General features: G+C 41.5%; 1 protein-coding gene across 2 annotated transcripts; it reads left to right on the top strand.

Annotated features, from left to right (window-relative positions):
- The first annotated feature begins 1,325 nt into the window (after window positions 1-1,325).
- st8sia6 (ST8 alpha-N-acetyl-neuraminide alpha-2,8-sialyltransferase 6) lies at window positions 1,326-22,857 on the top strand. 2 transcript variants are annotated; one of them, XM_057860760.1, is made up of 6 exons: window positions 1,326-1,526; window positions 11,764-11,838; window positions 11,908-11,982; window positions 12,061-12,205; window positions 14,077-14,282; window positions 16,524-22,857. In XM_057860760.1, exons 1-6 carry the CDS (start codon window positions 1,435-1,437, stop codon window positions 16,999-17,001), a joined length of 1,071 nt encoding a protein of 356 aa, XP_057716743.1. In that variant the 5' UTR covers window positions 1,326-1,434; the 3' UTR covers window positions 17,002-22,857. The 2 variants fall into 2 exon arrangements, with proteins under 2 accessions (XP_057716743.1, XP_057716744.1); XM_057860761.1 differs by lacking the exon at window positions 1,326-1,526 and adding an exon at window positions 2,469-2,506.
- Window positions 22,858-26,874: the final 4,017 nt, after the last annotated feature.

Below are 26,874 nucleotides of genomic sequence, written 5' to 3'. Positions count from 1 at the left end.
TAGTTCAGCCCCTTCAGTTAAGATCACCTTCCCTCTTCTGGATACTATTCGCCCACACTTATCTAGTCCGAGTGACATCCCGATGTCATTGCTGTATATTCTCGTGAGGTGAATCAGGGAGTCGATGTCACACTCGTTCCTGGCATACAGCTTGTTATCATCCATGTAGAGGAGGTGACTGATGGTTGTTCCACTTCGGAACCGGTACTCGAAACCACTCTTGGTGATGATCTGGCTGAGGGGGTTTAGGCTTATACAGAACAGCAGGGGTGACAGAGCATCTCCTTGGTAGATACCGCATTTGATGCTCACTTGTGCAAGTGGCTTTGAGTTGGCTTCTAGAGTTGTTTTCCACAGCCCCATTGAGTTCTGAAGGAAGGTCCTTAGTGTCCTGTTGATGTTATACAGCTTCAAGCATTCCAGTATCCATGTGTATGGCATTGAGTCATAGGCTTTCTTGTCATCAATCCAAGCAGTGCACAGGTTGGTATATAATGCTCCAATTGAAAAAGAAAAAAGAAAATATTTTCCTTTTATTTTGAAGCCTATTCCAGTCAAAATGGATTGGACCTCTTTCTCCATCAATGGCAAGCAGCGAGTGAAGGCACTCGTATTCCGAGGTGACATTCTTTTTCGGCACGTGTGTCAAAAGTCAACTTGATTAAAGAGTTGTCTGGTTCTGATGATCTGCCATTGATCTAGCGTTATCATCTCAGAGCATCAGTCTGGAGGGTAAAATGGAGGCTTAGACTAGGGGTGGCGCCCCCATTTACATACGGCACACCCCCACTCAAGTCTGTCGAGGTTGCGCTTCCTCATTTTCCTTCCTCGTGTTTGGTTTCCGTTTTCTTTCGTGAGAGGAGCTCGCCTCATTCCCCTCCCACTGCCCGTCCCCTGGGTCCTTTATGTGTATGTGTGTCAACGGGGTCCAATGAGGCGCCTCTACGAACATGTGTCCCCGGAGTCTAATTAAGTCCAGGGGACTCGTGTTACCGCCTGCCTACTAGTGTCAAGCAAAGGGGGAGAGGAAAGGAGACGAGAGGAGGAGGCAGTGTGGGTGGAGGATGGCCGGGCCGGGCCAGACAGGGAGGGGAGACAAGGGAGTGGAGACAGAGTGTTTTCTTTTTTCGTCTTAGGAAGGAAACAGCAACTTTTTAGGTATGAGACCATGCAAAGTATTTTTAATGCCATTCTCTTTTGGAGAAAGAGGGACTGCCTTTGCATAGAAATTTCAAAACCAAGCAAAGCGACGAAGGAGTAAAGTTGGAAGGTGAAGGGAGAGAGAGGGAGGGAGGGAGTGAGCAGAAAGGAGAGGGAGGCGGGCGTAACTTTAGGTTGGAGTCGGAAATATGACAGCGCGTGGACATTGGACTACAAGAGGTGCGTTTGTCAGCTGAGACGGGAGTGAGAAAGCGTGCCGGCCTGCCAAGCAGCATGTCCCCGTGGGGCATGTCCTTCATGATCACGCTACTCTGCGCGGGCAGCTTGCTGACCATCGTCACCTGGTACATGATCGACGATCAGAGGTATGGCCAATCGTGGATTTCCTACCCCTTCTAAAATTGCCCAATACAAAGGCCATTTGATGGCTCGGATCTTGACATTTGCTAAGCCTTTCAAAAGGTCACAGTTCACCAGGATACGTCACAAGTGGAAAATGTTCATCTTGAATTGTCCCCTGTCCGCTAACCGGACTAGCGCCAGATTTTCAGTCAGACATCCTCATCAGTTTATCGTGTTTTGAACAAATGGCTGTTTTTAACCTTGCTAAAGTTACTGAACCCCACTAGTTCCACATGTGCATTCACCGAACCCTTTGAAAGTAAACAAAAAGCTTTTTTTTTCCAATTCAAAACCGATATAAGTATAAGCAAGCTAATATTTCAATGAATTCCCGTTCTAATTTCTTCTTCAAATAATTTTGCCTTTTGCGTTTGATTTTCATTTTGGAAAATGAAAGGGAACTCATTTAAACTGTTCGGGTTTTTCGTGTTTATGTATGCTGATTTTATTGTCGCATCCTCGCATCAAATACCATTTCCATGGCATAAAAATTTACCAGTCGATCTACATTCCTACCCTCACCTACGATCACGAGCTGCGGGTCGTAACGGAAAGAACAAGATCCCAGATATAAGCGACCGGACTGAGTTTCCTCTGTATGGTGCCTGGGCTCTCCCTTAGAGATAAGGTGAGAAGCTCTGTGATCCGCGAGGGCCTCGGAGTAGAGCTGCTGTTCCTCAGCATCGAGAGAAGCCAGAGGAGGTGGCTCAGGCATTTGATTAGGATGCCTCCTGGACACCTCCCCGGTGAGGTGTTCTAGGCATGTCCCACTGGGAGGAGACGGTGGGGCCTACCCAGGACACGCTGGGGAGAACACCTTGGGATCCTCCAAGAAGAGCTGGTTGAAGTGGTTGAGAAGAGGGACGTCTGGGCTCCTCTGCTGCCGCCACGGCCCGGCTCGGGTAATCGGGAAAAAAGGGATGGATGGATGGATAGATGGATGGTAAATTAAGAAATAATAAATTTTTCCATTATCCGCACAGGCCATGCTGGCCACAGGTCTGTTATACTTCCACATACCAAGTAGGGGTGTGCCATCTTAGGCACCCCACGATTCGATTCGATTACGATTCAGGGTGATACCATTCGATTAGGTATTGACGATGATCGCGATTATATATGCATCGTACATTACTAATTAATACAGTAGCCAAACAAATGTATGTCCATTATTTATTTAAATATCCTAATAATTCAACAGGAACGATGGAAATAAGCCCATACAACAAAAAGCTGCCCCTAAGCTGCTTATTTATTTATTTATTTTTTCACAAGAGAGTGCAAAACCATTAACCATTTTAAATGGAGTACTTATTTCTCTCAACAATACAATAAAATTTACACAGGTGGAACAAATTCCACATTTTCTGGAAAGAAAGTGTCTTTAGAAATAAGATTTCTGTACTATTTTACATGTTTGTAGTGTTACCGCTGTACTTAATCATGGTTTTTCATGTTCTGCATATGACATACACATTAGCGAATTAGCTGATTAGCTTAGCGCTCAGTGCTAACTATTAACATCTCAAAGACAACAACAATCAAGGCTAAACAGTTCAGGAGGGTTCGTGTACTCACATCTTATAGATACACACGGGTCTTAGCAACACACTCAGGACATTTTTTAATTGAAAATCCTTAAAACTACTGCTGCACATCTAAAAGACAAGGAGCAACGAAGCATCTCTCTTCCCCTCTTGCTCTAAAAAATAACTTGCGCAGGGTTGCGCTTCTGTCCCTGCCTGTCTCATACACAAATTTATTTTCCAGTCTTTTTAAAAGGAGTAAATCTCTCTCTCAGTAACCAGCAGCATCCGTCATAACGTGCGTGCGCCCGTTAACGGTGCCCGGGCGGCAAATGTGTCTTGAATTTCGGCTGCCATAAAGTTATGAGGGGAAAATAATCATTTTTGAACCTTTATGAATCGTAATTGAATCATCACGTGTCGAATCCCGATGCATGTAATAATCGTTTTTTTGGAACTCCTCTAATACCAAGTGCTGGTAAACCTTCCACTGAGCAAACCAGTTTCTCCTCCCATCAGAGAGAGGACTAGCAGTTGAACGAAATGCAATAAAGCATGTAAATTGGAGAAAAAACAGTCCAAAATCTAGTCTAAAATGACCCTTTGGTCAGTGTATAAAAATTGGGCCCTGTGTTTCTTAACCTTCGCCGAACCCCTGGGGTTCGATCAACCCTAGGTTAAAGGAAACCACGGATAGAAGGACATGTAGTTCTTAGGATAAATCTTAGTATGAGTTATAATAATTTAATATTAAAACCCCTCTTAATGTTTTCGTTTCAATAAAATTTGTAAACATTATTTTAACTAGTAGGTCGCCATTGTTGTTGATGTCGCAGGGCGGTAACGTCACATGGCCACGCTACTGGAATTCCATGTGTCACTCTGTAATTACAGTATGTAAGGTAGGTATTTAAATACACCACAAGGTGTCAAAGGCGATTTTTAAATTTATTACGGATCAAGCCAATGAGTGCGTTTTGTCATTTGACTGATGCCGTAGTTTTCCTTTAATCCACAGTGGGGGTGTAAGGCAGCGAGAAAGGAGAGTGGACAGATTCGTAGCTCCGACCGCGCCGTTTATTGGCATCAGGTTCATATCTCTCAAAAAAATAATGTTCACAAAAAGAGAAGTGCTTCAATCTGTATTAATGGGGCCCTATTCTCACACAGGTAAACAACAACGCAGGGTCCACTGGCATTCACAAATTCACAATCAAAATACATATGCAAAATACACATAAAACTTAGTGAAAAGCGCTATACAACTATAACACCATTTACCATTTACCTTGGTTAAACTCTACTTAAACATTTTAGCAACTCGTTTAGCTCAACAAATACACTGGATGGCAATATTTAGTCACAATATACAAACTATGATGCTGGGAGCCATTATCAGGAGTCTTGTTTGTTGTGAAGACAAGTTTATTTTTTGATTGAAAATTTTACAAATTTTATTAAAATGAAAACATTTAGAGGGGTTTCAATATCAAATTATTATAACTCGCACTAACATTTATCTTTTAAGAACTACATGTCTTTCTATCCTTGGTACCCTTTAAGAACCACTGGCATAGACAAACAAGCCTATCTATCTAGTCAGGCTCAAAAGACTTTGTTTTAATCACTTCATCGTGCACGTTCTGATGGAATCCATTCCATTCCAATTCCAATAACATTTATAATAGGACCGATAATATGTACTGTTCTGGCTTTACATTTTACACACTAGTATGAGAAATCAGTTGACCATTTGCGGGGCATTGCTCCCACCTGCTGGTCAGAGTAATTCACTGCATCTATTTTTTGTTATAGTAGTTTGGTTCAATCACTAACAGATTGAGGTGTCTAGCGGTAGCATTGACAGTCGTGAATGCTTTCTGTTACGTTTCCGCCTAGGAAATATATGTAAGTATTTTATGTTTGCTATAACACATGGATGTGCAATATATGTTTACTTCTGTGGTGAAGGGTCATATGTACAGAACTTCATAAGTTGTGTTATAGAAGCCAGCCAATGCTTTCGTTGCTCAAGCTAGTGTGCTATGCTATACGTATAATAAGTGTATTTTGCAGTTTGTTGTATATTGCGTATTGAATATGTGTATTTTTCTGTTGTACTTTCACAATATTAAGACGAGTGCCTTCCCATAAAAGCAAGAAAAGACCAAGCCTTGTGGTTTATGGAAGTGCATTCATTCTTAGCTGGCTGTCGGGCAGTGCAGAGGTGAAACACACTGTTTTGTTTATGTCATTATGAAAAATCTGGTGAGATCAAAGGCAAATCTATGTTGAATCCACCACTTGTTGTTTTTTTTAAACTTCCAGGTGTTCAAAAACTCAGGTTATACATTTAAGAAATTATATTTTTGTTATCGGTATCGGCTTTGAGGAGCAGGAAGTTATCAATATCGGTATCGGTTTCAAAAAGTGGATATCGTGCACCCCTAGAATCCATCCATTCATTGAACTAAGCGAGTCAAGTATGCTATCAGTTATCGCCGAATGATCAGTCGGTCCTGTTATCGTGCGCCTCGCCTAATTGATTATGGTCAACTGTTGTATGTTTCGTCCCCCTTTTTAGTCCAACGGTCCATTGATCTGTTTGTTCAAGTCTCAACAACCAAATAAAACCAATTGAACAGGTTTTCCCATAGTGTTGCGTATCGCCCGATTATTGGTGAAGCATCAACCTAAAGCCATCCTGTCTTTACTACATGCCAACCACTGAAATCCTTTTGACGCCAGCAACTGAGGAAATCTGTCTAATCATTTGTCACGTATGACTACATCAGTTACCACGAGCTTTTTGCAATCAAATTTTGTAAGACAAAGAGGACTGTGGGAAAAGAAATCTTCACAGCTATAGAGAACAGCCAAAATCTACAATGTAACGGAGTCCTTTTCAATATTGATGGCCACTTCTATTGTTTTAATGGCCAAAGAATGAAATAAGGCACTTTTGTCCACAAAAGTGGCGTATTGACAGAGCCGTCTGCTGAATTCCAAGACGCGTATGGCGAGCTTTGCGCTGACACCAAAACCCAGATTCGTTGAATTTGCCAACAGAGCAAACTTTTACAAAAGCCACCCCCAAAAAGCCCCTCAACCTTTTTAATAACAACAATTTCACTCAATTTAAACTCAAACCCTAATGGCTTTACTTTTTTATCTTGTCTCTTTTCACCCCGTTAGTTTGTCTTATCCGGATTTTACAACTATTCCCTTTTGTTGTATTTTCAAAATGTTTTTACTTGTCATATTTGCTGTATCCTTGACAGTGTTGTTTTCGTCAACGATGACTATTAGGAAAATATTTCGTCGACGAACATTGATCGTGATGATAACATGCTATTAACGTGTCTTGGGAGACTAAAATGTTCATTCAAAATAGCTGGCAACCTTTATTCTTTGGTTTTATTTTGGGAGTAAAACGTGAATTTTTCAGACAAAAACTTTTTGAGTAAACGTGGACGAAAACTAGATGAAATTAGTTTGGGTTTTTGTCAGCAAAAACTAGACCAAGACACATTTTCAGACGACTAAAATATGACTAAGATGAATAAGTATTATCGTCCAAAACACTAAGACGGAAATGAAAACATCTACCATAAACACACTGCTTGACATTTTTATTGTCCCTCAACATTTTCCATAACGTTTCCTGACAACTCTGATGAATTCCCGACTTTTTTTTTTTCCTGTTGGGTTTTTCCGTTTGTCAAATCTCAGAAAAGTCCTGACACCTTAGCCAAATGTACTTGACTTAATTGATATTGACTTATTATGTGGCAACGCATTTTTGTTTCTCAGCTTAAAAGACCCTTAATGTTTTTTTATTCTCTTGTATCTTTACTTCTAATTTGATCAAACAAAGTGAGTGTATTCTGCTTTGGCTGCCCAGACAAAGGCAGGAATCAAGCCTCTATTAGTTTACTTAGCTCAATAGGCAAACTATCAGGTGACTGTTTACAGAGCAGATTGCGCGCCGGCTGGTTGGTTGGCCTGTGGCTGACGTGCCTAACAATTGTCAATTGTGTGTAAAACATTAGCAAAAACGAGTGTACTGTATAGAAAAGGATACAGTATTTGGATGGACTTTGGCCCGTCTAATAATGACAGCTCAAAGGTGCAGACCGCTGGGATTTTTTCTGTAAAATGACTCAGAAAGCAAAGTTCAACAGTACATTTTAAAAGTAACCCTAACCCATTTATACTTAAATACTTTTTAAATGGTTATTTTTTCTATGATGACTAACCATAATAGCGCAATTTATTGATAATTCATTTGATAATTAATATTTCATCTATGAAAATAACATTTTGTTTCTAGAGCGCTTATCATGCCACTCAAAGACGCTTCACAAGGAAGATGAAAACACAGTAGCTCAATAACAATAAAATGATCATAAAAAGATAAAAGTAATTTTTAAAAAAATCAAGGTCAAGATAGAAACGAACTAAGGATCATGGTGGGTAAGAAGGAGTGAATTTGCCTGGCACAGCCAGACTGTTCTCCCTGTATTTTTCAAACACTGAGAGAATAGTCTGGGACTGGGACCCAGCCCATTAACAGCCTCTCGAGCAAGTACAAAATCAATCGTCAAATCAGATTTGTTTATTTGCGTGACGTGTTCTTAACGAGCAACGTCACTCTTGTGCGCCGGAAGTCGTCTCCACAACAACACGCATGGCGAACGGGAGAGCCGAGAATATGTTCCAATCCACAGTAAAATCCGTTTTAAATGACCAAAAACACATCGACACAAGTCATTGACAACAGTCTGTCTCGCGCTAGCCATGTTGAATAAACTCCGCTCTCCTCGTATGTCTACTTCCGCGCGCAAGTCCCTCGTGGCTTTACTAACGTCCGCCCGTCGCTGATTGGTCCACTCCGCTGTCTGTTTGCTGTGGCTTGCTCCGCCCCGGGAATTTGATCCGCCGGACGGTCGCCAGACTCAATCGCTGTAACAGCGGTGAGTCTGGTATACCAGGCTAGGAGTGAACAGGTGTCTGGATTTAGATTGGGGGCACAGTGACCAAAAGCTTTGGAACCGAAGGCGGTGAGACGTACATGAGGGACGGAAAGGTGGAGGATAGAGGAAGAGCGAAGTGAACAGGGGAGGGGACGGTTACACTGCTGGCCAAAAGTATTTGCACCCCTGCAATTCTGTCAGATAATGCTGAATTTCTCCCAGAAAATGATTGCAATTACAAATGCTTTGGTAGAAATATCTTCATTTATCTTGCTTGTTGTGAAAGAATTTTATTCATGCTTAAAACACAACCATTACACATCATATTTTGTATGCTTTTGTTATGCTTGCATGAGAACATTGTAGCATAGAGCAGGGGTTTTCAACCCAGTCCTCAAGGCACACTGTGGGTCCTGGTTTTTGTTCCAGCCGATCCAGCAGAGACAGTTGAACCAACGAGGCTTCTGCTAAAACAAGCCACACCTGACTGCAATCAACTGATTGCACTTGTAAAACACCAGATTGGGGAAAAAGTGTTGTCATCTTGTTTGGTAAGAATGAAATCCTGCACCCACAGTGTGCCTTAGTGGAATAGGTTGGGGACCCCTGGCATAGAGCATCATTGTTATATTAACCTGTTTGAGTGTGCCTTCCCATAGCCTTGACTATTGTAGACTGTATCACAATATGTCCAAAAATGGACTGTTATGTTCCTGTGTTTTCCAATATACCCTGAATGAATACAATGGGCGACTGTGGCTTATCAGACTGAAACGGTGTTCAAGGTCATAACTTGAGGTGTTTTTCCCCTACTAGAGATGTTTTTACCAGGATATGCTATAGTAAGTTTCGGTTTTGTTTCTATGATGTCAACCCATAAATAGAGGCATGCTCTGCATTTCTCTTTTGTCCACATGCGGAGAGGACGCTTTGTGCGTGGCTCCGCATCTGTACCCGAGAGCTCTTGTTCATAAAGCCTTCGAAGCAAAGCAATCCATGGTTGGGGTCTGATTCATTTCTCATCGAGCTATCGAGTTGACACTTGTCTTGGAGTTCAGGGTTGAATTTCCCTGACACTTGCAATGAAAAAACACAAAAGAAAATGAGAAAAAAAGTTTCGTTTTTCACAAAACTCCAAAAATGGGCAGGGAAAAAGTACTGGCACCCTCAGCCTAATACTTGGTAGAACAACCTTTAGACAAAATAACTGCGAACAACCGCTTCAATGAGTTTCTTACAACACTCTGCTGGAATTTTAGACCATTATTCTTTGACCTTCTGCTCCAGTTCTTTGATATTTGAAATGTGCCATTTTCAGATCTCTCTACAGGTGTTCTATGGGATTCAGGTCTGGCCACTTTAGAAGTCTCCTGTGCTTTCTCTCAAACCGTTTTCTAGTGTGTTTTGGGTCATTGTCCTGCTTGAAGACCCATGACCACTGAGGGAGACCCAGCTTTCTCACATTATGCTGCAAAATATGTTGATAGTCTTCAGACTTCATAATGCCATGCACACGGTCAAGTAGTCCAGTGCCAGAGGCATGAAAGCAACCCCAAAACCTCAGGGAACCTCTACTATGTTTGACTGTGTGGACGTGTTCTATCCTTTAAAGGCCTCGTTTTTTTCCTCTTATAAACTCTAGGTTGATGCCTTTTCCCAAAAAGCTCTACTTTTGTCTCATTTGAGCAGAGAATGTTTTTAGCAAACTCCAGCCTGGCTTTTTATGTCTCTGGGTCAGAAGTGGGTCTTCCTGGGTAGAGTCCCTTTTCCGACAGATGATACGAGTTGACACTGTTGTACCCTCGGACGCGGGACAGCTTGAACTTGTTTGGATGTTAGTCGAGGTTCCTTTTCCACCATCCGCACAATCTTTCGTTGAAATCCCTCATCAATTTTTCTTTTCCGTCCACATCTAGGGAGGTTAGCCACAGTGCTGTGGGCTTTACACTTATTGTTGACACTGCACACGGTAAACACAGGTACATTCAGGTCTTTGGAGATGGACTTGTTGCCTTGAGATTGCCCGTGCTTCCTCACAATTTTGCTTCTCAAGTTCTCAGACAGTTCTTTGGTCTTCTTTCTTTTCTCCATGCTCAATGTGGTACACACAAGGATACATGATAGAGGTTGTGTCAACTTTAATCCATTTTAACTGGCTGCAAGTGTGATTTCGTTATTGCCACCACCTGTTATGTGCCATAGGTAAGTAATAGGTGCTGTTAATTACAAAAATTAGAGAAGCATCACATAATTTTTTAAAGGGTGCCAATACTTTTGTCTGGCGCATTTTTATAGTTTTGTGTAAATTGATAATGACTGAATTTTTTTCCCCATTCTCTTTTGTGTTTTTTCATTGTAAGCGAAATAAATGAAAATATTAATACCAAAGCATTTGTAATTGCAATCATTTTCTGGGAGAAATTGAGCGTTATCTGACAGAATTACAGGGATGCCAATACTTTTGGCCAGCAGTGTAGGTTAGGGTGGGACCAGGACATGAAGTGCTTTGAAGGTAATGAGGGGGATCTTGTAGTTGATTATTTGTTTAACTGGGAGCCAGTGAAGGTAGGTTGGAGGCATGTGGTGTGTGTGGTGGGGGTCCGAGTGATGAGGCGTGCTGCTGAGTTTTGGAGGAGCTGCAGTTTCTGGAGGGACTCATTTGGGAGACCGAAAAGCAGTGAGTTACAGTAGTCAAGCCGGGAGGTGATTAGACTGCAAACGAGAGTTGAAGCTGTCTGGCGGCTGAGAGAAGGGAGGAGACGAGAAATATTGCCTAGGTAGGCTGATCTGGTGATATCGCTGATATGGGAGAGCGTGTTGTCGAGGATGACGCCCAGGAAGAAGAGATCGGTACAAATGTGTTGATGGTAATAGAGAAGTTATTGTCATTAGAGAGCATGGCAGTGGTGCCTACAAGGATGACTTCTAATTTTGAGCTATTGAGTAGTAGGGGAAGTTAGAGGAGAACCAAGAGTTAATGTCTTCTAAACAGAGGGTGACAGAGGGAAGAGGCTGGTTTAGAGGAAATGTAGAGCTTTGTGGCATCCGCGTAACGGTGGAAGTGAATGTTGTGTTTGCGGAAGATGGAACAGAGGGGGACGATGTAAATGACTAAGAGGAGCTGCCCCAGGGTTCTATCCTGGGGCCGCTCCTCTTTATTAATTAGCCACACAGTTGCCAACCGTCATATGCTATTGTTTAGACAGAACTGGATTCATTACCTTATTACTTTTCGTCTTTGACACAGCCGCTGGAAACAAAAATGTTGTTTAATCTATCCAGGCAACCGGTAGATAGATTTTTTTTATTGATTTTACGACACTGTGCAGGTGTGCGCTGGTCCTTATGGGAAACGCAGTCTTCCTTAAGACAAAACACTACCCCTTTTGTCCACCGGTGTCGCTAAAATCGACCCAAATTGAAAGGTTAACAGCTGTTGATTGAAAAATGTCAATATTATCCATCCATTTTCCACACCGATTATCCTTGTCAGGGGCATGGGGTGCCGGAGCCTCTCCCATATGACCCTGGGCCAAAGGCGAACGACAGCCTAAAATGACAGATGACCATTCGCACCCACAATCACAACACAATCAATGATTGTGTTAATAATAGTATAGATTCAATGTAATGGATGAATAATTGATGTTCATGAGATGGCAATACATTAGAAGACAAGCTGTTTTGTGTTTTGACAGTGGGGTGGCCTATCACAAACCGCCCCCTCTGAAGAAGAGTCCGCCGGAGCCGTCTGGGTTTTGTGAAGGTTGCAGGTAAATTGAAATGAGCGGGCTCTTTTCTGCTTTCCTTCTACCGTTCATAAATGTTTGCGCTCGTCACAGGGAACTGATTGACGACGTGTTGAAGCGTTACAATAAAAACTGGAAGAAGAATGACGGCAACTACCAAAAATTTACGTGAGACAAATTGCGTAGCCAAAACAAACGAGCCCGGCGGCCCGACGTTTAAAAAGCTTTGTCTGTTCTGTCCGGCAGCTCCAAGCTGAGCGCCGCGTGTCAAGGATTCCAGAAGGCCATCGTCACGCAGGCCAACATGCCCGTCGGAAGCAAGATTCAATATGATGGCGAAAGGGGGAAAATTCTGCAGGTGACTCCAGACATCTTTAAAACCTTTATCAAAGTAAGTATTACGGAGTCATCCACGACGCTAGTCGTTCATTCCATTTTAACATTGATAGTGAGAGACTTCCAATCCATTTGAATGGCGTACTGCAAGCAACACTTCACTTTTGCCCATAAATATTCATGACGTGAGCAATTGTTGCTAGGCGGATTAACCTCCCGTTTGTCGCTAATAGTAAATGCATGGAAGTAGTGTACGAACGAGATGTTTACTGAGCTAAGCCTTCCAATTCTGTCCGAAAATTTAATGATAAAGATGTGGAAGAACATACAAATGTTCAGTTAAAAAGATGGCTTGAGTGTTGGGGGCTGAAAAAGACGAGCCGACCTGATCCAGAGTTAGCTTTTTTTCCGAAACCTTTTTCTTGTGTGCATTGCCTTACGCCACCGACAATGACATTCTTCTGATCTATTCTTTACCACCATACGCCCTGTCTTACTTATATATTATATCCTCTGGTTGTCTTACTGCTCTGACCGTTCATGGGGGTAATTTACATAGCTATTTTTGTGTAGCGATAGCTAATGTTACTCAGTGACAGCCAACGAAGACTTAATTTTTTCATGAAGAACAAATTTGATTTCTATATTTCCACTTCCCCTTACTAAAGTTTTTTTTTGTTTGTTTGTTTACAACAGAAAAGGTAACAACAGTTGCAGTCAGATGCCATTCGAATTTTTGGTAACACTTTAAAATAACGATCCGTTTTAGTAGTTAATAGATCATTAGTAAACTGTTGATAAATGATTTATTATTGATTTGTGAAGTATTTGTTAACAGTTTGTTAAGCATTTACAGGGTGTTCCAATATGGTTGACCCCATTCTAAATCCCCATGCTAGTTGATGGATCATAATAAAACTATATACACTTAATGTTGAAGGTCATAAGTGTTATTGGTTAAATATACAAAGAAAAGTACAAATATTTGTTGGTTGTATGGCAGATTTTCATAAATGTGCAACATGAGCGCTGCCTGCAAAATGCCTTTTCTTTTGAAGTGAACGGCATTTCTTCACCTGAAAAAATAGAAATGCCAAATGTTACACACTAAAACTTGAAACGTTTCTACACAAACTGTGTTTCAGGTTAAGAACACCCTGTAAATGCTTAACAAACTGTTAACAAATACTTCACAAATCAACAATAAATTTATTAACAGCTTAATAATGATCTATTAACTAGTAAAACGGATAGTTATTATAAAGTGTTACCGAATTTTTTTCAGATCTTTCGTTCGCCCCCAACAAAATGTTTACTGCATATGAAATGTGAATGGCTTCCCCTTGCTGGCGTTAAACTGGTCTTTTGGACCTCCGCGCAAGTTGATCCATTCTTCACATTTTTTCCCTCTGCTGAGTTTTTGGTTTCAGGAAACGTATGAAGAAAACATCCTTCAAATGTCACAATGTCTAGAGTCATTTCTACAAGTTCCGTAGCAGCAGTGTTTGATCCGCATGTTCTTTTTTTGAAAGATTACTGTCAGAAAATCAGCAGTAATAACATGAGTTGTATGTGAGGGCGTGTCTATGTTGACCCACTTCCTGGTTAAGATGGCGACATCACGGTCTAAAAATAGCATTCATGTGGTATGCTATTGGTTTTACTCAGCGTGAGGCTGATGAACACTTGAAATGTTGAGTAGCAGCTCCTTCACATTTTAAATTTGAAAAAGCTTTTCTCACAGTGTAGCATTGTAAGCACATTTCACTCCCACTTGAGGACGAGATATACCATATAACAGACTGATAGGACAGGAGCAGGGACGATAGCTCAGATTAGGGTATGGCGGCGCAGGGACGCAGTGCGCAAAGCAGCGCTATCCACGCAGTTGCGAAAACGCTGATCCCGTTGCGCGTATATTTTCAGGAGCATCCGTTCTCCAACAGGACGTTCGCTACGTGCGCCGTGGTCGGTAACGGCGGCATCCTGATGGACAGCGACTGCGGGAAAACCATCGACTCGGCGGAGTTCGTGATGAGGTGCAATCTGCCGCCTCTGAACGACGAGTACGGCCAGCACGTGGGCGTGAGGACTGACCTCGTCACGGCCAATCCCAGCATCCTCAAGGAAAAGTAAGAACCATCTTAAAACATTCCTACATTTTTATCATGTACAAGCTAGTTACCATTTGCTTTGAGTCTAGTCAATGATTGCCAGTAAAATTCCACTTCAGGGTGTGAGTGACTTTTTTCCACCCTGGAAAAAATGTACATTTAAACAATTAAAAAACACTAAATATGACTAGTTTGTACATCCCAATTAATGCGCTCGTTTGAAACCTCTAATTTATTCACCGTATCAATTTTCCACTTTACATTAAGTTAAAGCGGCTTAATAAGAATAATCCTTTATTGACCCATATAGGGGATATTCAGGTATTGCAGCAGTATCAAAACCGCAAAAGTGGAACATTTTAAAAAAAATTCGAACTAAAATACTTACGAGTAATATTATTCACGAATGAATAATGTTAAATGTACTCTTTTGGACTCAAACCTGATGCTTCAGTGTTTCATGTTGGTCATGACTAGGGGTGGGAACCTCACGATACGATACAATACAAAGCTCACGGTAACAATGATGGCGGTACAACGATTATCAATACAGATAGTCCCCGGGTTACGAACGAGTTCTTTTCCTACGCTGGCGACGTAACCCGAATTTCCACGTAAGTCGGAATTAACCCTTTAATACTTCAAAATAACTATCCAAAAAGTTCAAAAGTATTGCATTTGGTTTAATGGTGGAGGATACACTGCCCTCTTGTGATAGCGTTGGGTCTGGTTGGACTGTCGTTCATTAATGCTTCCATACAGGAGCACTCAGACGTCTCACATGGATAAAGACTAGCTGCGCTCTGGTTTGGCCCACCTAAGGCTGTAAGTTGCTTCAGCTAATATGTGTTTGTGTATTGTAAAAAGTAAAAAAAGGGAGCAGACTTCCACTTAGGCACTTTTATTTAAAAAAAAATAAAAAAATCAGCTCGACCACTCGTCACTCGGGAGTACGACGGGCTACGCACAAGCGGTCGCAATAGACCCTACCCACGTGACGTCACAACTCCTTCCTCCTGACTGGTGCCGCCCAATTGTCCGTCAACACATCATGTTTACCTGTTACGGCTACGTACATTCCTCCTATTTACGACGTGTTTTTCTGCTCGTTAACATTAATAATCAAAATGGTGAAGGCGTGTGTGGCGGTCGGTTGCAATAACAGAGAAGATAGACGGAGAAGACGGAGAGACTTGAAGTTCTACCGGATTCCGAGAGACCCGGAGAGAAGAGAGCGAGATGGGCTGCTGCAATTCGAAAAATTGAAAATTTCGTAACTCACCTTTCCAAGCACAAGATAGATTCCTGCCGAATTTTCGTGGACGAGGACCTGTTTCACCCAACCAGCAACGAAGTATTTATAAGCCTCCAAGCTCTTAAAGTTTTTCAAACTTTCGTGAGAATAGGCTGATTTTGTGTGGACAAGATAGTTGTACAGTTCAGGGTAGCTAGCAGATGTCAGGCAAATACGGCGGAGACAGCGGGTCGAAAAACATCGATTTAGGCATCAAATATGGATCTGGCGAATGGATAAACTGAAGCTTTTCCACTTAACGCCTTTTATGCAACGCATCAAGTGAGTTTACGGCATCCGAAAGCACCGGGTCTTCCATGAAATGCATTATAAATTGCTCGATCAATTGAGACCATTGATAATACAGACACAAAATGACGGACAAGTGGGCGGAACCATACAGCGAGCACGTGATTTTGTGACATCGGTGGGTAGGGTCTATTTGAGCCTCTTGAAAAGTTGGTAGTGTTTTGTCCCTACTGTCCCTATGCAAACCTATGCCCTTGCTTCCTGTTGATTTTGGGTTAAAGAAAAAGAAGTGACCCAAGAATGGATAGGCAGTGATGCCCTAAAATGAACAGAAAATGATTGTTAAATGCCCCAAAAATTGAAAAGAGTGACTGTAAATGCTCTGGTTTCGACGTTATTTCGCCCCAGTAATAACGGATTGGGCATTGAGCTGCCACAGAGCTAACTGAGACACTATTAAGGTGGAAGATTTTGGTAACAACTTGTTTTTAGCATCACAGTTTAAAACCGATATCTTGATTCTTGGAACGACTGTATCGATAACCTTTTGGGATGCAAAGTATCACCATTTCGATATTATGTCACACCCTTAGTCACGATAGCGATACTTGGGAAAGGAACTATTGTTTTTTGGTGGTACTTTGTCGAGTGGCCGGCGGCTCAGTCAGTTCGTCGGATTAGTCGAGCGGATTTTGCTGATCCCGACCGCCCCGCAGGTACGAGTCTTTGACGGGACGGCGGCGGAGCTTCGCGGAGAGACTTCGGAGTTACGGGAAGGCCCTGGTCCTCCTGCCGGCCTTCTCCTTCAGCGGCAACACGGCACTTTCCATGCGGGCCGCCTACACCATGGACGACTTCGACAGCCCCACTCGCGCCGTCTTCTTCAATCCGCAGTACCTGCGCAACCTGTCCCGTTTCTGGAGCGGCAACGGCCTCAAGTCCCGTCGTCTCAGCACGGGCATCATGATGGCCAGCCTGGCTCTGGAGGCGTGCTCCGAAGTGCACCTCTACGGCTTTTGGCCGTTCAGCAATCACCCGCACGGACTCTACGCGCTCACCAATCACTACTACGACGACAGGAAGGTCAACGCCAAGTTTCACGCCATGCCCGTGGAGTTTGAACTACTGCTTAAGCTGCACAACCAGGGCGTGCTCAAGCTTCATCTCGGCGATTGTCCGGCCGACAGAAAGTGACTCTTTTGCACTGAGAATTTGGACCTTTTTATTTATGACTGCTTGAATGTAAAGATGGCTTTATTTTTTTCAAGCCATTCTAGGCCTTGCTGGACTTTCACACGGTGCCTTTTGTCCTGTTTACATGTTCCGCCGGCACATTGAGGTCAGCCTTACTTTACGTCTGTACCGACCGGGCTACTTAACCCATATCGGGAAGGTGACTATTTTAGGTCATCGAAAAAGCGCAACTCCGTTTCGGCCGCAATATTAATTTGTTGTTATTATTTGTTGTACAAGTGTGGCCTACGTGACCCAAAAGGGGATGTGTAAAATTTTATTTTTTAAAAATATTACTCCTTATCGTTATATATTTTTTGAAGAATAAATATATCATCATGTTTGGACTATAATCTGCCCTCGCTGTATTACGGGATATTTACACCAAAAGATATTAACCCTTTATTTAACAGTGGCGTCATAAGATTTTCATAATTATGACATGACATTGTTTTTTTTCCTTTCAACTATTCAACTTATTGCTTGCCGTTGACAACAATAGACATTGCATAGACTTCATAATATATCAATGGGTCGCGAGGCCAATTGATAGGGGGCCTAGCTCCGTCAAAGCTGACCGAATGGAAACACAGACCACAGGCTTTTTACGTTGAAAATTATTGTGAATAAATGCGTAAATCACTAAATACGTAAAACTGTCTCAATTCTTCGTTAAAAGAGCAAAGAACCGGGCAGTTAGCATTTATTTTACGTAAATATGTCGAATGTGCTACTAGTCATTAAGCCTCTGTGGCGCTGCCCTATCACCACAAAGAGCTTTTTACGTTGAAAATTCTTTTGGAATAAATGCTTAAATCCCTAAATTCGTAAAACAGCCTCAATTCTTCGTTAAAAGCAACAAAAAAAATAAATAAATAAAAAAACGGGCAGTTAGCGTTTATTTTATGTTAATATGTCCAATGTGCTGCTAGTCCTTAAGCCACTGTGGCACCGCCTTATCACCACAAACGGATTTTTCTGTAGAAAATTCTTGTGAATAAATGCTTAAATCCCTGAATTCTTTATGGATATGAACGTAAAACATTCGCGATTTTTTTGTTAAAAGACCAAAGAACCGGACAGTTAGCATTTATTTTACGTAAATATTGCGAATTACGATGCCGATGCCATAGCAGTTGATTTCTCCCATTGAATTTTTTCACAACGTTTCAAAATGCATGCATGGTACGAAAAAATATACTAATTAACTTGAATCCTCGAACAAAACACTGCTGAGACAATTCTTCCTGTTTGTATTCAATGCAGCTTTTGTACTTTTTCAACCTAAATCCGGCGTTGGATCGCTGCATGTGTTTGCGAATAACTGTGACCGACTGAAGCCGAGTGTGGGACGGCCCCCTACTTGAAGGCATGGGGCCGTGTCTAGGGAAGGTGTCCCATCAGTATCATTATGAAGCTGTGAACGCTCATCTTTCAGTTCCGTTGATGGCACAAGGCGTCCAATCAATTTTAACTGGGGGGTGAACGACCTCTCAGTCAAAATAGATTGGACTTCTAGCACCACCAATTGCAGCCAACGAGTTAAATGAGTGGCTGTTTAGTGTTACAAAAAAAAAAATCATAATTCTTGCATGAAAGAGCTAAGAAGTGCCAATTATGACTTCATTTACCATGTGGGTAAATGCCTAAGGACACCTAATAACCAATGGGACCGGAAGAGGGATGATAGGTCAGATTAGGGTATAACAGCACAGTTCAACGTTTGTTCTTTCGCCCCTCCCAGTCAAAAATGTATTACACGTCTAGCGCTGTCAATAGCACTGAAACATGAGTTAACAAGAAAGTGACCCGAAAATGGCCGACAATTCGCTAGCAGCCTCTCACGGTCGCATATCGCACGCCTTCAATGGCAGCCAGTGAGTTAAATTGGTGCACTATTAAGAGTTAAAGGGACGGGAAACATCTCCTTCAAATAACCTTGACATAAAAGACTATGCAAAAGTATGCAAATGGGGAAATTCTTCGACCTCCGATAACGGAGATTTATGTTTCAAAAAGAGAAAATGTCATCGCAGGTACTCGCATTTGATTGACATAAATAGTTCCGTCATCGGTCAAATGTCTGCCTGCAGATAACGGTCTTGAAATGTTAGTCAGAGTCATTTGATCTGCCTGTTTGATTTCTTCTGTGCGTGGGTGTTATTTATTATTATGTTTGCACATGATTTTTGCAATCCCGATAGAATATTGAAGAGTGTGGTACAACTGTGTGTGTATGTCAAGATGATCTGGCAAGAGAATCTGAAACTTTAATCCTCGAGTGTGTCATGCTATCAGATGACCTTGTAGTATCAAGCCAGCCTTAGGGTTGTAAATAGATGCCGCACGCACGGTGTGTCTTGATTTTGCGAACACTTTATTTGAATGCTTCTGATGACGTGACATCTGTGGTGAACATGAATGAAATTCAATTTCCTAACCAAAGTTCCTAATCTTTTGCATCAAAATTGACATCATTTACAGTGGTATGAAAAGTATCTGAACCTTTTGGAATATCTTACATTTCAGCACACCTTGATCTGATCTTTGTCAAAATCACACAGATGAAAATACAGAAAACCACCCAAACATTTATAGCTTTTCATATTTTAATGAGGAAAGCATGCAAACGATGACAGAAAGGGGAAAAATAAATAAATGAACCATCACATTTCAAATTTTGTGCCCCCTCTTTGGCAGTAATAACTTCAACCAGACGCTTCCTGTAACTGCAGATCAGTCTGGCACATTGAGCAGGACTAATCTTCTCTCATTCTTCTATACAAAACTGCTGTAATTCAGTCAGATTCCTGGGATGTCTGGCATGAATCGCTGTCTTGAGGTCATGCCACAGCATCTCAATGGGGTTCAAGCCTGGACTTTGACTTGGCCACTCCAGAATGTGTATTTTGGTCTTCTGAAACCATTCTGAAGTTGGTTTACCTCTGTGTTTTGGATCATTGTCTTGTTGCAACATCCATCCTTTTTTTTAGCTTCAACTGTCTGAGGGCCTCAGGTTTTCCAGCAAAACATCCTGATAAGCTTTAGAATTCTTTCATTAATGATTGCAAGTTGTCCAGGCCCCGAGGTAGCCAAACAGCCCCGAATCATGATGCTCCCTCCACCCTGCTTCACGGTGGGGATGAGGTGTTGATGTTGGTGAGCTGTTCCATTTTTCCTCCACACATGACATTGTGTGTTACTCCCAAACAATTCAACTTTGCGCTCATCAGTTCACAAAATGTTCAAGTGCCTTTTTGCGAACATTAAATGAGCAACAATTTTTTTTAGACGGCAGTGGCTTCCTCCGCGGAGTCCTCCCATGAACACCATTCTTGGCAATAGTTTTACATATACTTGATATGTGCACAGAGATATTAGACTGTGCCAGTGATTTCTGTAAATCTTTAGCAGACACTCCAGGGTTCTTTTTTACCTCTCGAAGTATTCTGTGCTGAACTATTGGCGTCATCTTGGGTGGACGGCCACGCCTTGGGAGAGAAGCAACAGTGCTGAACTCTCTCCATTTGTGGACAACTTTTCTGACTGTCGGTTGATGAACACCCACACTTTTAAAGATGTTTTTGTATCCTGTCTCAGATTTATACAAATCAAAAATCCGTGATCGTAGGTCTTCAGACAGCTCTTTTGTCCAAGCTATGACGAACATAAGACAATGCTTCTCATCAAGACATTTATCAGGTGTGTGTTTTATAGCGGGCAGGGCAGCTTCTGCCTCATCATCAGTGATTTGGCACACACCTGACTTAAAATGATTGGTAAAAATTGGTTTCAATTGCTTTTAAGTCTCCTTGAGCAGAAAGTTCACTTAAACACCATTTACCATTTACTTATTTTTCCCCCTTCTGTCATTGTTTTCATGCTGTCCTCATTAAAATATGAAAACCTATAAATGTTTGGGTGGTTTTAGTTCAAGCTGACACTGTATTTTCATCTGTGTGATTTTGATGGATCAGATCACATTGGATGGTGATTTTATGCAGAAATGTGAGAAATTCCAAACGCTTCAGATACCTATTCATACCACTGTATGTTACTTAATGACATCTGTGAAATGCATATACAGTTTTACGATAAGCATTCAAATAATGTGTTAGCTTGATTTTATCACCAGCTAAATTAACGATGTTTACTGTTGCTACACCGGCAATGCACGGATTGTCGCATCGTAATTAAAGGGAATGAGAGGTGCCGGTTTAATTGGCGGTGAATACACTTGCCAACACTGTGTGGCTACCAAGATTTAGTCATGAAAATAACACCCTGAATGTTAATCACATCTTTTTTTTTTTAAATTGGCATCCACAATATTTTTGGGAACAAAAAAAACGATGCAAGAAAATGAAACAAGCAGCGTTTTTGTGTGTGTGAATGGTTGAAAAGAAATCTGCAAATAGGTGAGTCAATACTAGGATGCAAGTCTTATTATGTTTGAACTTTTTCCACTTGTTACAAGTTTTTAGTGCCACTTTTCAAAATTTTCATGTGACATTACAATTACTTAGTGCCACTTTACAACATTTTTAGATTTGTTTTCCATCTTTATCATCATGACTTTTGTCTTTTAACTTTGTGACAATTACTGGTGTCTTTTTGGATAACATCTTCCAGTCTCTCCATTGCTAAGACAAGTCTTACAAGAGGTACTTTTTAAAAAAAATTTATTCGGAGGCTGTCGTTTCTGTAAATGCAGATTGTACTAATCGACACGTGGGGCAAACTGCTAATCATTGTGAATTAAGCACTTTTGCGGTGAATTTGCTTTTCCAAATGTGTTCATTGTATCTTTCATTTCTATGGTGTGCCCGTTGATTCTTGTTTATTATGACACACATAAATCAGAGGTACATGTTGGGAACTATTAAACAAAATGAGCCAAAGCGCTGTACTGACATGTGCTGACACAAGAACTGAGCGCTGACAAAAAAAAAAAAAAAAAAATTCTTGAAGGCAACCTCAACGCCTAAGCCACTCCATTTTGTGAATGTAAACATCTGATGAGTGTCAGAATAAAATGATTTGTTTGGAAAGGCGTCATTGTCAAAACTTGTTCTGTGAGTGTCCAGTGAATCACATTGAGGGAAGTCCATCTGATGCGCTCTATCCATCCAGGTAGGAACTGTCATCTGATGCTGTTCATTTGTTTATTTTAGTCGTGATATGATCGTGTTTATAATCTAGGTTGTTTGACCACATGACCAATTTAATTTTGACACCGTGTGAGCTCAACAGGTAACACGGCTTTGTCTAACTTTTAAGACAAGAGTGTGCTCTGACAAATGTCTACTTCTAAATTGACATTGAGGGGTATTTTTTCATTTACGAACAAGCGTGTTCACAGGGATGTCGTAGAACGTGTAGGCACATAGAAAAATGTGTCAACTGAAAATGGACACCCTTCCTACCTAAACCAAACCTTAACAGGTGATATTAATTAGGGGACAGAGTGACACACACACCTTAACTCCCTTACAACAATAAGACAAGTAGTGCTCAAATTTCTTCCTCTAGCAGTTAACCTTCCACCTATCTTCCAATTTGCGCCCTTTGATTACGGAAAAGTTGGAGGTAACTGTTTATTATTTTTATTTTTTTTTAAACAATGCACACCCAACAGCTATATAGACCCTACTCACCAACGTCACAGAATGACGTGTCGCTGTATCCGGCCGCCATATTGTCCGTCATTGTTTATCCGTATTTTCAATGGTTTCAATTTGTCGTGCAATTTATAGTGCAATTCATGGACGCCCCGGTGCTTTCAGACGCTGTAAACTCATTGGATGCGTTGCATAAAAGGCGTTATGTGGAAAAGCTTCAGTCTATCCATTCGCCAGATCCATATTTGATGCCTAAATGGATATTTTTCGACCCGCTGTCTTCGCCCTCTCTGCCTGACATTTGCTACCCTGATGTCTACAACTATCTTGTCCACAGAAACTCAGCCTATTATCAAGAAACTTTGAAAAACTTTAAGAGCAGCACTCTAAGCAACATTACCACGTGTGACCCTTTACTTCCAATTTTCTAAAATGGCGACAATCAATAAAAAAAAAGTTGACTGCGGTGGCCAACGCTTCAAGGATAGGTGGATATTGGACTATTTCTGTCACGTCATGGGGGAGTTGTCACGTAATTTCCTGTTTTATTTTGAAGGCTTCACCCTCTTCATAGTTGCGTACTTGCCCTTCCTCTTGTCATCTAATTACCTATGGTTTCCACCTGTTCCCAATTACCTTGTGTGTATATAATGCCCTAGTTCCCCTAGTCTTGTGCAGAAGTGTCTTTCTACCAAGGTCAGTCACGTCAGCCTCTCGCCATAGCATGTCATAGTGATACTGAATATTATCCTCCACTTGGAGCGCTTTGTGTTTGAGCCTTTTTGATCTTAGCCATCTTGCCTTTTTCTCCATTAGGAGTGTTTTTAGTTTTTGCCTTTCCTCCCTTTTGGAGTGCGTTTTTGTCTGAACTGTGGTTGCTCTGACTTATTCCTCCGTTGGAGAGCTTTTTGTTTGTATTTTTTCTCATCCCCGCATGTCAGCGGAAGAACCTCTGTTTTCAAAATAGTTTTTTGCCTGAACCTCCGCAACTGAGTCCGCCTCATTGTTTCGGCCTGACAATTTCTTCAATAAAACACGCAACAACTGTGTCTGCCTCATTTGCAAAGAGACAGTCGCTGTTTTCAAAGAGTTCGATGCGACGCGATAATGATATTACCGAACAAGACACGCTGACATGTACGTCAACATTACAGGGAAGATATGCAGCGAGAAATTATAGCAACTCGAAGCTAGTTTAATTTCACAGCTGCAGTATTTCGCAAGAGCCCGAGTGTCGAAAGAGAACACCACAAAGACGAGACTGTTGAAATTATGAATTAAAAAAAATAATAAAGCAAATGTGACACACAGAAGGGCTTGCTAAAATTTCTTTAAATATATTGTTTTATGTAAATCAGCCACGGTAGCCCCCCGCATTTTTACCACACCAAATCTGGCCCCCTTTGCAAAAGGTTTGGACACACCTGTTTAACGGATGATCCGTAGACGAGGCCAGCTACTTTCACTTGGTACCAGCTAAATATTATTCAAAATGTAATGATGGTGGAAGAAATAAACATCTTGAATTTGAAACTGTATGTTGTCGGCGATTAGCCTCGCAATGATCTTAATTGTGCTTGTCAGCCCAAAACCCTCTAAATATATATTAAACCAGATATAAAATGACTACTACATAATCCGTGGTAATCGTTTGGAGCCCAGTTTACTCGTCGAATTGCAGCAGTCCATCTCGCTCTCCTCTCCGGGTCTCTCAGAATACGTTAGAACTTCAAGTCTCTCCGTCCATCTTCTCCGTTACTGCAACCAACCGCCACACACGCCTTCACTATTTTGATTATTAATGTTAACGAGCAGAAAAACACGCCAATAGGAGGAATTTACGTAGCGGTAATGCGTCAAAACGACGAGTTGACGGACAATATGGCGCGGAGGCGTGGTTGTGACGTCATATGAGTAGGGTCTATACAGCACTGCTATACAGTGCTGGCCAAAAGTATTGGCACCTCTCCAGATCATGCTCAATTTCTCCCAGAAAATGATTGCAATTACAAATGCTTTGGTAGTAATATCTTCATTTATTTTGCTTGCAATGAAAAAACATAAAAGAGAATGGGGAAAAAAATTGAATCATTATCATTTTACACAAAACTCCAAAAATGGGCCAGACAAAGGTATTGGCACCCTCAGGCTAATACTTGGTGGCACAACTTTTAGACGCTTCCGGTATCCATCAATGAGTATCTTACAATGCTCTGCTGGAATTTTAGACCATTCTTCTTTGGTCAACTGCTCCAGGTCTCTGAGATTTGAAGGGTGCCATTTTCAGATCTCTCCACAGGATTCAGGTCTGAATTTTTGAAGTGTGTTTTGAGTCATTGTCCTGCTGGAAGACCTCTGAGGGGGATCCAGCTTTCTCACACTGGGTCCTACATTATGCTGCAAAATTTGTTGGTAGTCTTCAGACTTCATAATACCATGCACACTGTCAAGCAGTCCAGTGCCAGAGGCAGCAAAGCAACCCCAAAACATCAGGGAACCTCCACCATGTTTGACTGTGGGGACCATGTTGTGTTCTTTGAAGGCCTCGTTTTTTTTCCTGGAAACTATGTTGATGGCTTTTCCCAAAAAGCTCTACTTTTGTCTCATCTGACCAGAGAACCTTCTTCCAAAACGTTTTTGGCTTTATCAGGTAAGTTTCAACCAACTTTTTATGTCTCTGGGTCAGAAGTGGGGTCTTCCTTGGTAGAGTCCCTTTTCATTCAGACACCGACGGATAGTACGGGTTGACACTGTTGTATAGAGAGGCGTGCAAAATTTCCAATTCTTAGATTATTCCCGATTCGGCCGCTGAAGATTCGAGAACGATTCACAAACATCCAAATTCCGATTATTAAATTATACCAGGTAAAGCGGAACTAAAACACAGCGCGGTCTTCGCGGTCTTATATTGCCTCTGTAAAGCCCTTTGAGACTTCTGTTGTGATTGAGGGCTATACAAATAAAATTGAATTGAATTGAATTCGGGACACAATGACAATCCTTGATCGCAGATCTTCAGACAGCTCTTTTGACCGAGCCATGATGCACATCAGACAATGCTTCTCATCAAGACATTTCTTACCAGGTGTGTGTTTTATAGCGAGCAGCCACGTTAAACCACTCATCTGTGATTGGGCACACATCTGACTTACATTGTTTGGTAAAAATTGGATTTCAATTGCTCTTTAAGTCTCCCTAGGCAGAGGGTTCACTTATTTATTTTCCCCCTTCTGTCATTGTTTGCATGCTACCTTCATTAGAATATAAAAACCTACACATGCTTGGGTGATTTTAGTTAAAGCAGACACTGCATTTTCATCTGTGTGATTGTGACAAAGATCAGCTCACATTTGATGGTGATTTCATGCAAAAATGTGAGAAATTCCAAAAGCTTCAGATACTTTTTCATACCACTGTACATTTTTTTTTGGCAGCCCTCATTGGCAGGGGTCCCGAACAACAGCCTGGCTTGCCTTTCCGCTAGCTCCGCCTTCAGTTGTTATCGCGAATAGTCCCCAAAGCTCAAAAAAAAGCTTGAGGGAAAAAATACAAAACTCACTGAAATATAGAATTTTGATGGTCAATGAAAGTTGAACAGTACAATGTAAATAGTGTAAATATGTAAAACATGTAACAATAATCAAGAACAGAAAACCAAAGCCACGACTCTTGTTTTCTTTGGCTTTTTATTCATTTTTTAATAGAAAAATAAGTCTTTGACCATGCATCTCATTTTGATACTCATTACAGAATGTAGAAAAAAATGCAATTCAATGGATTTCCATGTACATACTACTGTATATTCTCAAAGGCATAGGAAAAACACACTTTAGTAGCAATGACAAAATCCATCACGGTGTTTTTGCGTATGGAGGCAAGACACACAGAGATAATCCCGGGAGGTTATTGCTTGGCGGTGCCCACACAGTGAAAATATGTCTTCTGACATTGTCACTACAGAAGCGTGGGGATCTGAAATGTTGCATTCTCGAGTGGACGGAGAAAAAAAACATTTCAGAATCAGCCTGACATGCGGCTGGGCTCCATGCTGCTTTTAAGTAGACCAATTCTTCAATATTCCTAAAATTTTATCGAGTCAACGGCACGACAACACAGGTTGTCAGCCAGGGTGTTTAGCTCAGTGGTCTGGCTGACCTGCTTTCCATCCCCGATATTCAAGTCCGTTTGACATCATATGTTGTTGTTTTTTGGG

Source organism: Corythoichthys intestinalis, chromosome 16 (genome assembly GCF_030265065.1).
Source record: "Corythoichthys intestinalis isolate RoL2023-P3 chromosome 16, ASM3026506v1, whole genome shotgun sequence".
Lineage (NCBI taxonomy): Eukaryota > Metazoa > Chordata > Actinopteri > Syngnathiformes > Syngnathidae > Corythoichthys > Corythoichthys intestinalis.
The sequence above is the reverse complement of the archived record's forward strand: the minus strand, read 5'-3'. Positions and strand labels throughout refer to the sequence as shown.